This window comes from Pyricularia pennisetigena, chromosome 2 (assembly GCF_004337985.1).
Source record: "Pyricularia pennisetigena strain Br36 chromosome 2, whole genome shotgun sequence".
In the NCBI taxonomy this organism is placed as follows: Eukaryota; Fungi; Ascomycota; class Sordariomycetes; order Magnaporthales; family Pyriculariaceae; genus Pyricularia; species Pyricularia pennisetigena.
In genome coordinates this window covers 7,341,475-7,356,428 of record NC_043741.1, presented here as the reverse complement: position 1 = coordinate 7,356,428, position 14,954 = coordinate 7,341,475, and the positions used below count along the sequence as shown (strand labels likewise).

Genomic DNA, 14,954 nt, shown 5'->3' with positions numbered 1-14,954 from the left:
GGGGGGGATGGATCATGAAAATGAAGACAAAAAATGGAAAAAAACCGCTCTGAAGGGAGGATGTTTGTTTTGATCACCGCCTCTCCGAATGCCAATGCTACGCCGACGAGATGGGGGAAAACAAACCCCCGCATTTCAAGATGCGATTTCCCCATCTTGAGGATCCCGGCAGATGAAATTTCATTCTCGGATCCACACCGTTGCGTCATTTGCCTAGCGTTGGGTGAAGGCACTAAGTTGGCGGATGTCGCGGTTGAGGTATTGCCTTGACTGATAATTGCAGTTTATGAATATATATATATATATATATATATATATATATATATATATCCAACCGTTGCTGTCAAGGTCCCCCTTTCAACCCTGTCGCTTCTCGTCAGTTTTTCACTGTCTGGAATGTGCAGGCTTTTGCAATCATCTTTTGTCGAAAGCGACATTACCAGTACCCGCTAATACACTGGCCGACTTTCCACCTCGAGGAGGTCTCGCTGCCCCTTCTTATGGTTGTTGCACTCACTGGTGCGACTTATTCATATCGTCCCGGACACGGTTTGGAGAATATAAAAGAGGCCCGGAAACTCTACCATGTCGCAGACGGTTTTGTCTTTGAGAGACTAGAGACTTTTCTGAGAGATACAGATGCACCTCTTTCCTCACAGGCCAACCAAGTCAAAGGGCTTCAGCTATGCCAGGCTAGTCTGCTAATGTACGGGTTGGAAACATTATCAATCAGCGACTCTGCCATCCATCGCATCGCTGTGACGGAACGCCTGCCTGCGATAGTCACGGCGCTGAGGAGGCTACAGTTCGTGGGAACCCCGACATTACCCGCCTGGAAATGAGGACTGGCGGCTTTTTGTGCACACGCGAGCAGGTCATCAGACTTGCCACTTGGGCTTTTGCGGTCGATGGCCTCGCTACTCTGTGCTGCAACAACCCACCGGTATTTTCCATGCCGGAAATGTCTGGTTCGCTGCCCTGCAATCCCGCTCTGTGGGATGCAGATTCAGGACACGCGTTCGGGCTGCTAAGACGTGAGTATGGCGCGGGTTCGCTTTCGTTGAAGGGCGTCATGTCGCGCTTGCTGCACGGTGCCTCAAAGAACCATGATTGTGAGATGGAAAGCTTGATCCCCTTTGAGCTGCATATTGTAATATGTGGTAAGTTACCTCCTGTCATCAACCTGTCTTGTGGGCCCCCTACCCTTCTGGAGCATTTGCTAAGAAGACATGTGAGACAGCTCTGCAACCAATCATCTTCAATTCTCAAGTCACTATTGTCGCTGCCACGGCAGTCGACAACTCTCTTACAAGCTTTAACCAAATGGAAACGTCTTTGGGAACGAGCGTTGGGAAGAACCAGCCCTCACTGCCGGAAATATCTAGGCATGGCCAACAACATCCCTGCCATCGAGCAGCTCTCGAGACGGATTGTTCAAATTGCCACGAGGCCCCAGACAGGGTCCTCCCGCTACCTTGAACGGGTGCCGTTCGCATAGTGCCAAGGAGCTGCACAGGTTTATTCTGGATTTCATGGCAGATGTATAAAGCACATCGGCTTTTATAGCAAAACTAGGCTTTTCTGTTTAATGCAACTCTCTCCTGTTGCAGTCGGTATTGGACCGTTTGGTTTTCACGAGCTGAACTTGACAAAGGTTGGAAACTAATCTGGGCTCTGCTTGAGTGGACAATCAGTGGATAATCATTCAAAAACATGCAGCAGACTCATAGACGTTCCGTTAGCAACGACGAATCCCAGCAGCTGCATCCACAACCTCTACCACGTGGTCTGTCCCACTTGTCTAAGGCTGCTGGGAACAGGGTGCAAAAAGCTTCCTTTTTTTTTTTCTCTCGGAACAGAAATAGATCATTAGATACGGCGATTCCACACACTAGTTGTTTACCTCAAACCCAGTTCCCGGCGCGCCAACACGGCCTATGAGCAATTCTAAAAAAAAGGTTTTCCTGGAACAAACCAAAACACTATTATACAAAAGTATGTATGAACATCAATGTGGAAGTTGAAGTAAAGCGCGATTTGATAGAGTAGATGCGGCAAGGTGGTGGAACTGTGGAAGAATGATCTGTCATACTATTGAGTCCGATATTTAGCAGTTTCATTTAAAACATGGGAGACTACCAGCCTCGTACGTCATTTGTGTATTTGCATTTGTTATTTGTTGCGGGGAAGGTATCCCACACAAACTATAATGAGACGTTGTTATACATTATTAGACTTTGGCATTAATGATTTGTAAAATGACTCATTTACGTGATTTGTTCTGACAAATCCTGTGAATAGCACGGATCCACGACTCGTGCTATTACTTTAAATATAACAGTTAGTCTTGAAAAGTGAAGTGTATTACTACGTTGGTTCTTTTAGCCCGAAGTGGTTTACGGTTATGCCGTACTATAACTAGTTTTTGTCAAAATTTGCAATTGGACTGATATATTTTATGCAAGTTCAAAGAATTAGCATACATCATATAACTCCAATTGAGTCTCATGCGTTTGGCAAATTGTTTCTTTCAAACAAGCTTCATTTCTAAATACAACCAACTCTCTTTTCTTTCCTTACTTTTCCATTCATTGACTATCCTGCTTTCTGGTTTATTTCTCTTCCTTGAGAAACGAGCAGCCTCTCGCAATCAGTTCCGTCTTTGCACCAACGCTCTCTAAACCAAAATGCGCGTGGCTAATGCCCTCATCTTCGCATCCCTCGTCTCGCTCTCTGTAGCTAGCCCGACGGACAAAAGCAACAAAGGCAATACTGGCGCAAGTTGTGCAAACGTAAGGTAAGTAAAAAAAAAAAAAAAAAAAAAAAAAAAATACGACAGCTGAATTTCCTGCCAAGTTTAGTTCTACAACTGTCGAATGTTTCAAATTTACTAACAACAACAGCTGCCCCAAGAGCTCTGTGCCTCTTACAAATGGTAAATGCCCTGCGGGGACCAAACCCATTACTTGCGGTCAGCATCAGACCCCAAAGCAACGCGCCAGACCTAATAATGGTGGTAGGTACACATAGTGCCCTAACCCTGGTTATGGTCTTCATATATTATACGCTAGAAGTGATACAATGAAAAGAAGAAAACCGCTAACATTTACTCGACTTATATAGAGAGCGGCGCAGTCATGAAGCGCTCAGAAGATGCTGCAGAGGCAGCTCTAGTCTCTGGAGGAGGCGTCCCTATCTATAAAAGATACTACCAAAGGGAGAGAAAACCTGGCCGGCGTCGCCCCGCTGCTGGCCGCCGCCGCCGCAACGGGGGCGGACACTATCGTAACGAGCATGAGGACTACTTCGCAAACGACGAATATTATTATACTGGGGGATGGCGCAGCCCCAGGTATAGTGTCAGGTCCGAAATCGATGAGGCCTTTTACAACATGCAGAGCGACGGTCCAGCTCCTCGCTGGGATCCTCCGCAAAGATCAAACTCCGATTTGGATTGTCTCCTGAAGTGTCTTTGTTGCTGTTGTTGTTGCTCTGTCAGCGACTCTGAGAGATATTAGCTGTCGCAATTGGGTTGGGATTCTCAATCAAAAAGGTGCACGTAGGATTCAGGTGCCATGTTTTTGCGGAACCTAGGGATCCACGCAACCATGTGGATTTTACATTTAATAGCCAGAATACAAATGATCAAACGTGATAATCAGCCGTAATTGTTTATCAAAATCCCAGATCCCTACGCGTAATCAAAGTTTAATATCAGATCTGTTGTTGGTATCATCATTAGTTTCGGTTATACAATCGCGTACGTGACTGGTAACTTTCATCTTTGTATTCTCGGTTACCCGACTTTTGATGCGCAACGCCTGGGCAACTACTTTGACCCAAACCTTGGTTTTCATCCGTTCTCAAACGTCATCCGTGGCGGGCAAACCACAGTAGAAGAAATAACGAGCTCAGACTTTCTACTTTCTGCTATTGTCGTTTCCGTACAGGGTCTTAACCCAGCTGATTGAAATGACAAGCAGCTCACTAGCGCCCAAGGCGGTGTGGATCAATTTGTACACACCCAAATTTGTTTCTAAACCCGTCCCCAGCTTGAAGTAATAGGCTGCTTCATGTCTCGTTTTCGACAGCTTGGGGCCCGTAGATTGGTTGCTATAACGGGCCGCCGCAATCCGCCTTGTTTATGGTCCGTAGGTAACTAGGTCCACTTTAATCCATATCTCGCTATCTGTGTAATGTGGGTGGCAATTCTCGTCAAAAATAACCTGAAATCCGCGAGGAGTTACACCAATAGTGACGCCAGCTTCTACTCGATATCTTTTAGTTGTGTTATTCCAGCCAAGTTCGTAGTGGCAAAACTTTTTAAGGCCGTAAACGGTTGGTAAAAGCGTCGCAGCGGTAGCGATAACGGCTAATAGGTTTTTGGGCTGCATGATGTTGATATTTGATTTGTAAAGTGAGGAAGTTGTATAATCGTGCAAATAAATTGAATGCAAGGGTAACGGAGTAATATAGGAAAGTAAGACTTGAAATAAAAAAAACAAATGCAGGAGAATTTCAGGGATGGCTTTGTATAAACAGAAAACCTGTTATAAAGTAATGACGTTTATTCCTGTTTATATATCAATCTATTTATAGCAGACTAATCTGCATTGAATTTGTCCCGCGAGATTTGACTTTGTTCTGAGAACCCATGCGGTAAGCATATTATATAAATAAACTAGGTAGAGTCCCCGTATTGATTATTAATGGTTATTCTTTCTATTAATAACTCAATTAACCTATCACATGTGAAGATTTTAAGCGGTCGGCCCCGAAAACTCTCTTCAAAATCAGCAATCAGGCTATTGAAGTTGACCGACGAAATTTTGACCTTGACGAGGAGAAAGGAAATATATAAACCTGCTGAGCTTACCGTGACACGGATGATAGGTATTACCTTATTGGGTCGTTAGTAAGGAGTTGGAGGTAGGTGTTGTAATTGTAGGGTCCAAATGTTGCATGTAATCATAATAAAATCAAAGTTGTACGAGGGGAAATGATGAAGCAACTGTCCAAAAATAACAAGACGCGACAGGGGTTGCCCTTCTTAATATTTGCACCATCCAAAGTTTGTACAAATTTACACTCTGCCGGGGTGACAAAGGCCTATGATTAAGAGGACGCTTAAGCTTTAAAACAGGGGGAATACGAGGATACAGAAGTTTTTAGCTTGGATTTGCTACTTACTAAGTATAAAATATATAGAAGCTATACCTAAATAGTATTTCAAGACTTTAGACCACCCCGGTTCCGTTATTTATATATTCTGTTCACAATTCACTGCTTTACCTTCGCAAAATACACGCATTTGTTCTATGTTCGCAAATGAGGTAAATGTAAAAAGCTAGAGCCATTGAAATACCCTTTAAAATCTGATAACCTCATCTGGGGCATTTGTTCAGTTGAAACCCCGTGAATTATGAATATAAAAATTGATGTAATAAGATTAGTTTTATTTATTTAGATTTGCTTATATTAAACTATCATGAACCTTAATCGCCGCCCAAAGCTTGTGATACTTAACAAACGAATTTTTGGATTATTTATGGGGCAAGCTAGTGGGTAACTCCCCAAGTATAACTTAAACTTTTGAAGGCATGATAATAGTTGCTTTGAAACTTGAATGAACTTGTAAATGTAGAGTAAATGGAAGATACATTTTTCAATTAGGTTAAATATAATACTTGGCATGAACATCACAGTATGTATTACTAACGAAGGAGCAAATTAAAAGAACTGTAGATTAATTTGATGCTTTGTTTCAGAAGTGAAGGAGGTTAAGTCTGACAGGCTAAATTACTAATACTAACGTTACAATGTATTTTAGAACATAAGCCTCTTTTCTAGCACTCCTATTAACCCATTAAGTTGTTAAATAAGTCAAAGTCCTACAAATATTTGTTATTATTTTCCCGGATATTGTAGGAGCGGCATACGAGCCGTTGTAGCCTTTCAACCTTTGGGAGCCTATTGTTCATTTTATATAAAGACCATTTCCGTTAGTAAACCAAATAACATACTTGAATATAGTTTAAAAAAGAGTAAACCTTTTTATATCTTTTTATGTTCGATTACCGTTTATTATGCTACTCAATACTTTAGTATAAGTGTCACAGTGTTAATTCCAACTTTATTTTGTAAAAGCTTCGTCGCATATCCTCTTTTTGTGGTTTAATATCAACGCTTTTTGCACTTATTTTATAGTTAATAGTAAACGACTTATTAAAACCACTGTTCTAGTACTACTTTTATTGTCGGTTTGTTGATATATTTTCCTCTTTTTTACCACAAAGCTTAAGGCTCTCAAGCTTAGACTGTCAGCACATAAAGACTATAGTTTGCTATTTTATAAGTGGGTATTTCATTATATTTTCTAAGAACATCTGCATATATAATATCAAGCTTTTTCGAAGTTTAGATAGCAAAGTCTTAATAATAGCAAAAGAACTATGGTCAGGCTTACTAATTTGTTCAAAGTTATAATTTTTAAAACTGCGCCGTTTGTACATGCCTATTTTAATTGTATAGCAGCTTGCGGGTATTGCCATTGGCTTATATACTAAGTACAATATACACATTGATTGCATTTGCGCTACTCATATAATATTCTAGAATATTCCAGAAAGTGATTTGATTTATTCGTTTTATCCCGGTGCGGATTGCATTTGCGAATCGGTAAAACCTTCTTTCATTTGATTTAACTCACTCTTCCTCAAATTCCTGCATTGATTCGGGTCAGTCAGTGGATTACTGGAGCTGATTGACGTATATTACAATTACGAAGCTGAGTTGTAGATTGCGCAGCGATTGGCTAACTTTGAAGTACAAATGAATGTCGGGATGTCCTAGCCTTTGGAAGATAATTTCATCAGTCCACGTCTTTACAAACATTTACCTCTGTTTATAACACCAACAATCTTTGCTCTTTGGTTTTGAAAAACAGGTTGAAGGCCAATATGTTTGACCAAAAACAGCTTAGTTACCCCGAGAGGAAATATAGATCATTCAAACCCCAATCAGGATGAATGACTATTGAACAAAGGTAATACCCCTAAACATTCCGAATAGTGACTAAACAGCGATTTAATATATGAAGCAATATTTAAACAGCCCCAAAGTAGGGTAAGTAATATTTGAGCAAGAATGCAATGGTCCAGATTAGGCTCGAATTACCGGCAATCTAGGACATGCGCGCCTGATACGTGCTCCGGGCGGGCGGGGCGGGAGCAGAACCAGGCTGCGCGAGCGAACACAGAACTACGCCCGTGCCGTGGCTGATAGTGCGCATGGTGGCTTCAGGCTCGGCCGGCCAAGCGACCTGGTCCTCCATGTGCAGGTACGCGCTGACGCTTTTTTTTTTTTACAACGCCGCAGTTCTGGGGCGTGCGGCCCGCGCATCAAGTCAACATGAACAATAGCGCTGGACACGGTCGTGCTGGCGATTATGAGGATGCGAGTTCCACATCCGACTCAGCTGACGGTGTTGCAAAATGCGGGATGGCGGACACGGGGGAGGCTGACCAGCTTGGCAAGCTCGATATGAAAGAACATGTCTCTCGTGATAATGCGTGCAGCTGGATGTGCGAGGTTGAGAATTTCGCCCCGGAGCGATCTGGAGTATAAAAGAGAGGCTACCCGCTCTCGGCATCTTCGTTCGTAGCTTTGCAGCTGAGACGGGTTGCGAAATGTCCAAACCAGGTTTCAGTTACTCTGGTACGTATCAGAGCGCCAAACAAGACAATGAGGTTCTTGAGGTTTTTGTCCTTGGGTATCTTGGATAGAAAGTGTGAACTATATTTAGTTAGACAGCACATTCCGGTGGCTTATAATGCTTGTACTAAGGTACAATGTTATCTCCCTCCCTCAGTTTCACAAACCAAAAGGGGGCTGTCCAGCCTAATTTGGACAGGCTGGCACAAATCATTAACGAAAATAATGCAATATTTGACCTTCGACAATAGTTTGTTGAAAACTTCCAAAGGGAATGCTCCTCCAAATGAACCTCCCGTCCATCGAAAATAATGTCAACAGTGCAGAATTCGGCCGCGACGTCAAGAGTTTGAGTCGCAACGAGAGCTAGAGCAAGTCAGGAGATTTTGGGGCCCAGATCGAAGGTATCTAGACACCAAGGCTGGTGTGTTGCTTAGCAGCTTAGTCAAGAATTCAAAAAGAATATTTAATTGCCCGGTCAGTTATTTACAGGAAAGATGGCGGAGACTCCAAATCAGGAAGTCTCCAATGTATCAAGTATTAGGTGCTGATTTAAAGTTCAGTTAGGTTCAGTAGATTGCATGAAAGCAAAGCACAAATTCACAAAGCATCTGGCAATCATGTAAATGCAAAACACAGTAAGGCGTCTCGGGCCTAGCCGACAACGTTATTGGATTCACAGATGACATATTATGTGCAAAGTTCCGTTTTTAGTGACTATTCGGTGCTCAAATTTTCACCATTGGCTGGAGTTTTAGCACTCGAAAAATAGTACAGCAAGAGAGCTTGCGTAAAATTTATGCTAATCTTGATTTGGCTCGTGGTGTACGAGTTGAGGCATGAACGGTAATATCCGACCCCTTCAATTCCGACCACGCCTATAAGAGAGCTAGTTAATTTTGTGGGGGCGGAGAGCGGTTCAATCCGGGACAAATCGTATATATATAGTCTCGAAGGGATAATCCAAGTAGCGCCTTTTTCCCCCTGATGGGTTTCAAAAGCATTAGAAACTCCTGCCTAAGTAGACTGAACATGAGATCTGTAGATCTTGCTGCTCAAGGTTCGATTATTTCAAAGGGGGCTAAGCTCGAGATGGAGAGGTCGGGTAGGGTTAGCGTTGCTCAACGTACTCAGGTGGCTCTACCCAAGTCAGGCCCTTGTTTCCAGCAATTTCTTCCACACTAAACCTCGTGGGGTAATAACAGAAACAAATATCAAGAAAATCATAACCCATTGTTCTTTGCAAATATAGATATCACTACTAATTTTGATTGACGCCCAAATTCGCTGCCCATAGCTGGGCGAGGGGACCAGGTGGGGGCACGGAATACCACCCCTACCACGACAACAATGCCAGTCCCTGCTGGGAAGACAAAGACCACGAATCCATGCAACTCGGACTTTTTTTGCTGGGCTAGTGAATATCAAGCCTGGGTTTGTCTATCCTTATACAGTATCAGTCGCGGCCGCAAAATCAAATAGCGCCAAAGAATGAAGAAGGATAAACCGTCCAACACTACCAATAGTTAGCTCCACAAGCTCTGATTTATGAATTTCTACTGCTACCAACCTCTGGATAGACCTCGCCTTGCTTCCCGAGAAGGCGGTTTTAGTAGAAAGTTTAGTGGAATCGCCATCAACCGAATAAATTCTACCAAGGCAATTGGCTACCTAATAGTTTGATAGTAATAGAATTGAAAAGATCTATGAGAGTCGGATGAGAGAGGAGGCTGACGTACTCGACCAGTTGATATTAGCAACTCATTTTTCCCGCAAGGGCTTTGTACTAAGATTTCAGCAAACCCTACCATGCGGATAGTAGATATCTAGACTCTATAGCATCTGCCAACAAAAGCAGCCGGTACATGCAAACCCCATCTATCCAAGTCTCGTCTCAGCTCCCACCTCCCGCTCACATTATTCTCTGCTCGGAGCCAGTCCCGGGCTGCTCGTCATAAGCGCAGTCGAACTCATCCTTCTTCGGGCCATCCTTCATCACCTTCATGTTCATAGTGTCGATGAGGTCCTGGGTGAAGTCGCCATCCCTGAGACGCCAGGTGAGCACCGCCAAAGGTCAGCCGCGAGCAGCGTCTGGCGCACGCCGCCAGGGAACCCAAGCCACGAAACGAGGGCACCACGCAACCAAACCCCCTTTGCGTTTCCGATCTTGTCGTCGTCCTTGCTGGCGAAGCGGAAAGCGTGCGTGCGGATGCCGTCCAGATGATAGACGATCTTGGCGTGCGTGGTGCCGTTCATGCGCACGTCGCGGACAGAGAAGGGGTCGGGAGCCGGCGAGGCAGACGTGAGGCCGGCCTATTGGGTGACGACAAGCAACGCACACAGCACGGAGCTCAGGCTGAGAGGCTCGAGGTGGAACTTCTTGATGGGTTCAACGGATGGCAATGAGGGTGCTTTTTGTTTCTTGGAGAGCAGACGGAAACAGTTGTGATGGCCACGCTTGGATTTCTTGAGAAGATTGAGAGATATCTTTTACTGCGGTGATACTGAGCAGACATTTTCACATTGTTCAAGCGTCATGTCTACGTCCATTTCATACATTTTCGAGCCCTTGACGCCTAGTTCTCGCATCGTGAACAGTAAGTGCAATAGAAGGCAGCTGATGCAACATTGTCTGCTCAGCTTTGCCCAGAATAAGATGGAATGCATACAGCCGATTTCAAGCGGAGGTGAAAGTGCAGTCGGTGAGGCCGCCAAAAAGAAGAAGAAAAAGAATAAAAAAATTAAAAAAATTAAAATTAAAAAACATCACATCGGCGATTATGTAAAGTCGCAATAACATGTTCAGCTTTCATCTTTTGGATGCACATGAAAGGATTGAGCTTGGTCGTATGGCTGTGTTGCGCTGCCGACAGTTCCACTCGATTGCATACTCGAAAATCTGCGAATAATAAATACCCTTTGGAGGGAGCACGGCGGAGTAGATCGGCTGTATCAAGTCGGATCGTAAGCTAATCCTCTTGGATCGGTCTGGACCAACGAGTCGAGCCCTAGGCAATTCAAAGATGTGATTGGCGATTGGGGATGGGGCCGGCAGTGACAAGAAACAGTGGTGGAAAACAGTTGACAACAAAGCCAAAATTTTCTCCAAGTAGTTCACAAACCCCCCCGGTGCTGAACACTGCGCCAATTTGGAGATAGACGCGGGAGCGCCGAAATATCCTCATCATTTGGCTAAAAGCTGACTCTGACAAAAGCCACACCTAAGATTAAAATATGAAGAGAAAAAAAAAAAGACGGCTATTCTTGGTTTCTTTTATTTTTGTCGTACTGAACTGACATCAAGTGGTGTTCATTCCAACCGTATTCACGCTTTCCCGGGGCCGACTGTTACCTCGAGCCGCATCAGTGGGCCGAAACTTTTTTTCCTTCTTTTTTTTTTTTTTTTAGGGACCTCCCTGTACCAAGAGGACCCATCCATCTAGCCGTTCATGGAAAAGCTACAAAGACGTCTGAATATCCAACTTAGTCGCCGTGTCAATGCAGGTCCTCGCAAAAAAGCATCTCGATATGACGACGCTTGGTTCACCGTCGGCAAGCATATCCATGCCATCTTGGTGGTTATGTAAACAGACTACATTAGTCGGGGGAGGGTTTTTGGGGTGTAGTAGCAAATTATCAATTAAAACAAAGTTTCATGATGGCCTGAGACCCCTCGTTACCGAGTCCTATCGCGACTTTCTGGAAGCTTATTTCATCCGACGGCAATCGATTTTGGATCTAGCGCTGTTTCCAGTCTCGGTTCCCGCAATTTTGTGTTTTTATTTATTTTATTTTTATTTTTATTTTATTTCTTATCTTCTGCAAGAGCCTTCCCACTTATCAGTAGCAAGCCATATGCTCGCAGCCAACCATAAATGATCACTGCGTTCCCCGGCTCAAGTCGGTCGTGTGATCGTCCCGTTGGGCATTCCCTGCGGCGCCAAGCAGTTCCCTTGCAAGCAAAATTAACGCCTGTACCTAGAATAATACATAACAGACGGCCAAGATTGCCAAAAGGACAGAAAAACTTTCCCCCCCCCCTTTTTTTTTTCTTTTTATCGTATTCACGTCAATCCATCGACCCAATTATGCATGTAGCCAATGAAAATTCCATCAGCTTGCCCAAAAGCTGAATGAATTTGTTGTTGATGTGACCTCGGGTCGATTTCATTATAACTTGCGCTCCCTAAAAGACCTCGGAACTATTGATGCAGAGACGAGACAACATCACAGCTGCGGCGCCTCCACCCCCGGGAGTTACGCCAAACTTTGCACAGCCAGAAGATGTGCTCTACACCATCAATTTTGTGACCCAGATTGCGGGCATGGCGGTGGTCACGCCCTTTGTCGCCATGCGGGTCTTGGTCAAGGCTTACATATCTCCACCGTTCCTGATTGAAGACTGTATGTCGGTGACTGTCGGCATGTTTGGCTGCTCTGGCTATCGAGACTTGCTGACTTGGATTTTGTTGCGACGGTAGATATTTGTGTGTTGGCTTGGGTATGTCTGTCTATTTTTTTTTTCTTTTTTTTTCTTTTTCTTTTGCGCAATTTGCAGTGTCCATGGATTCTAAAATGATAGAGACACTAGGTTCTTTCGACTGCATATAGTGTCACAGCAATCATGAGTGAGTCTTCTGCCCCCNNAGCTCACAGATGTTCCGAGTGTATAAATTCGGAGGTGGTCATCATGTGTGGGAGCTTAGTGTCGAGTCCTACGAGGGCTTTCTCAAGGCAAGTTTTTTTTTTTATTGTATATTTTGTTGTTTTCTTTTCTCTCTGTCGCCCAGCCCAAGAAGCACCCTATTTACCAAATCATGCATCAACAACGCTCACAGGCACTCTACGCCGACACGCTCGTCTACGGTCTCAATGCCTACTTCACCAAAGTCGCCCTTCTTCTCGTCATAGCGCGCGTCTTCTCCTCCTTCCGCAAGACGCGCATCTTCACGTTTCTCCTCATCGGCGCCATGGCGTTCTACTACGCCCCCGTGCTGTTCCTCAAGATGAACGTGTGCAATCCGATCAGCGGCTTCTGGACTCCGGCCGCGGCCATGGATCCCGGCGCCCCAGCCCCACGCTGCCTCAACCAGCGGGCCATGTTCGTCGCCGACACCATCATCAGCGCAATCACCGACACGGCCGTGCTGGTGATCCCCATCCCGGCCAGCATGAGCCTGCGGATGCCGTGGCAGAGGAGGCTCAAGGTGTGGAGCATGCTGGGTTTGGGCGGAGTGGCCACGGCTGCTAGCATCGTGAGGCTGGTGGTCGTGTTCACGTCGATCCAAGAGTCGGAGGATCAGACGGTGGACTTTGTCAGGTTTAATCTGCTTGGGTTTGTGGCCCTTTTTTCTTATCTCTCTGTATCCACATCCAGAAACTCTCTTTTCTCTCTATCTCTCTCCATTAAGCGTGCCTCGTGTCAGACGTAAACTAACATCACAATCTTGCTCAAAAAAAAAAAAAAAAAAAAAATTACAGAACAGCAGAAGTCAGCATCGGACTCATCTGTGCCTGCCTGCCGGCCATCAACATAATCTTTGCCAAGACCAAGCAAACACCGCCGCCTTCGGGGGTTGCCGGTAGCCCCCCTTCGGCATACTTTCAACGGCTCAAGTTCCTCCGCGGAAGTCGGCTTCAGACGGCGACGGACATGACACTGGGCACAGCGGTCGTGCAGCGCAACGAAGATGCCACGCAGATGTTGAACATGGGGGTGCGAGATTCGAGCAACTGCGACAAGGAGGAGAGAGTGGGCAGCGGCGGCGGGGAATCGTACCGTGGTCCTTGACGATAGCAATTCGGAAACTCATGAGCGAGAGTCGGCGGCTTGATTCGTTTTATTTTTGCATATTTTCTTGTTTTTTTTTTTCTTTTTCTTGATTCCCCTCTTTTATAGAAGCTTACAAAAACAAGACCCAAAAGCGTACGGGATTCTCCAGCTCTAAACCATTTCTTGCTCTCCCCCGATTAGCGACCATGTCATGTTCCGTAACTGCATCCCAGGTCCGACGCATCAGACGACAAACAAAATCTATCTCAAACCACCAAATGGCCAGCAACGAAAATCGTATTTTCAAAAGAAAAATCAAATACCTCAATGCCAACCAAGGTTTTAAGGCATTCAAAACCCGCCGCGGGGGCCCACGGCCCGCGGCTTATTTGCACGTTATAGGGTATATAGTTTTAAAATTCATTTTAGGTTAACGAATACAGATCCCACAGTAGAAAAAAAAAATGGGCTCGTGGGTTTTTGGCCCGCAGGCCCTTCAATAAGCTTTTCGGGCACCCGTGGGTGGGTTTTGGAATGCTTTAGCAAGGTTTACTCTCTTGATTGATGCAGTCGATACCTCTGCGACCCCATTCAAAGTCGTCAAGCTGGCCTCGAGCTGTTTCATGACCTTTGTCGGTGAGGACTGAGGACAACCCACGCCCTTTGAAGCTCGTGATTGATACTGCAGAACGGTGTCCCGTCGCAGAATGCCTTTTTTTTCCGCTAAAAGATCTGCGAAGGCAGCCACTTTCTATTGCTGTTGTCGGGCGCTAGACTGACTAGTGCACATCAAATAAATTTGCCAAAACCAGGCTACTCAGTATGGATTAATAAAACTTTGTCTAGTGAAGCGACTTTGGGAATCACTGCTGTAGCTAACACTACCCATGGTAAGGACGGAAAATGGCCGTTGTGCGAAAAAGATGCGATTTGAATAAGTTCCGTAAGGCGAACCGGTTATATAAGCTTCTATCTTTAGATTCTGTAAAGCGTGTCAGTTTGCAATGCTCTTAGTTCGCCAAGCAACACGTTTGCTGGTCTAGGTATAGTTGTCTTTTCGTCGCTGATCCAAGTCTTGATCGCCCTTCTCGGTCTGGGCAGCCCTCAGAAGATGCATGATACGCAATTCATGCGCTTCGTCATAGAGCCTTGCGCTTGGATCCCGCTCAAGCTAAAGTTGGTACAGGTCCTGCGGATTTATAACCAGGGCCCTCATATCTGTTACGACTATTGCAAAAGACACGAATGGGAAACCATGAGGACCACCTCGCTCCTTTGTAAACCTCAGCCTTGAGGGGTGGGGTGTTTGCCCGATTTTAATTTTACTAGCTTCTGTAACAACCAGTCCAGATCTCTGTGACCTGGCGTCGCTGTCGAAGAAAAGCCTCTGTCGACAAAATGCAACAAGGGAGGGTGCGGAAAGCTTTGGAAGCCAATGAAAAGGTCGGTTTGGGCCAGGGGGGGGGGG

At 45.0% G+C, this 14,954-nt stretch overlaps 4 protein-coding genes across 4 annotated transcripts; 3 read left to right on the top strand and 1 right to left on the bottom strand.

Moving 5' to 3' along the window:
* Positions 1 to 350: 350 nt before the first annotated feature.
* PpBr36_02020 (uncharacterized protein) lies at positions 351 to 1,498 on the top strand (the record flags this gene model as incomplete). Its single annotated transcript, XM_029889203.1, has 2 exons — positions 351 to 805; positions 844 to 1,498. Coding segments are annotated over 2 exons (1,110 nt in total), but the record flags the coding sequence as incomplete, so codon positions are not given.
* Positions 1,499 to 6,959: 5,461 nt separating this feature from the next.
* Positions 6,960 to 7,626, top strand: PpBr36_02019 (uncharacterized protein; the record flags this gene model as incomplete). Its single annotated transcript, XM_029889202.1, has 3 exons — positions 6,960 to 6,981; positions 7,188 to 7,339; positions 7,378 to 7,626. 3 exons carry the CDS (start codon positions 6,960 to 6,962, stop codon positions 7,624 to 7,626), a joined length of 423 nt encoding a protein of 140 aa, XP_029751914.1.
* Positions 7,627 to 9,625: 1,999 nt separating this feature from the next.
* On the bottom strand, positions 9,626 to 10,898 carry PpBr36_02018 (uncharacterized protein; the record flags this gene model as incomplete). The annotated part of the gene is made up of 3 exons (XM_029889201.1): positions 9,626 to 9,758; positions 9,836 to 10,026; positions 10,836 to 10,898. The coding sequence occupies 3 exons, from the start codon at positions 10,896 to 10,898 to the stop codon at positions 9,626 to 9,628; spliced, it is 387 nt and encodes a 128-aa protein (XP_029751915.1).
* Positions 10,899 to 11,921: 1,023 nt separating this feature from the next.
* Positions 11,922 to 13,504, top strand: PpBr36_02017 (uncharacterized protein; the record flags this gene model as incomplete). The annotated part of the gene is made up of 4 exons (XM_029889200.1): positions 11,922 to 12,117; positions 12,195 to 12,214; positions 12,504 to 13,048; positions 13,195 to 13,504. The coding sequence occupies 4 exons, from the start codon at positions 11,922 to 11,924 to the stop codon at positions 13,502 to 13,504; spliced, it is 1,071 nt and encodes a 356-aa protein (XP_029751920.1).
* Between the last annotated feature and the right edge of the window lie 1,450 nt (positions 13,505 to 14,954).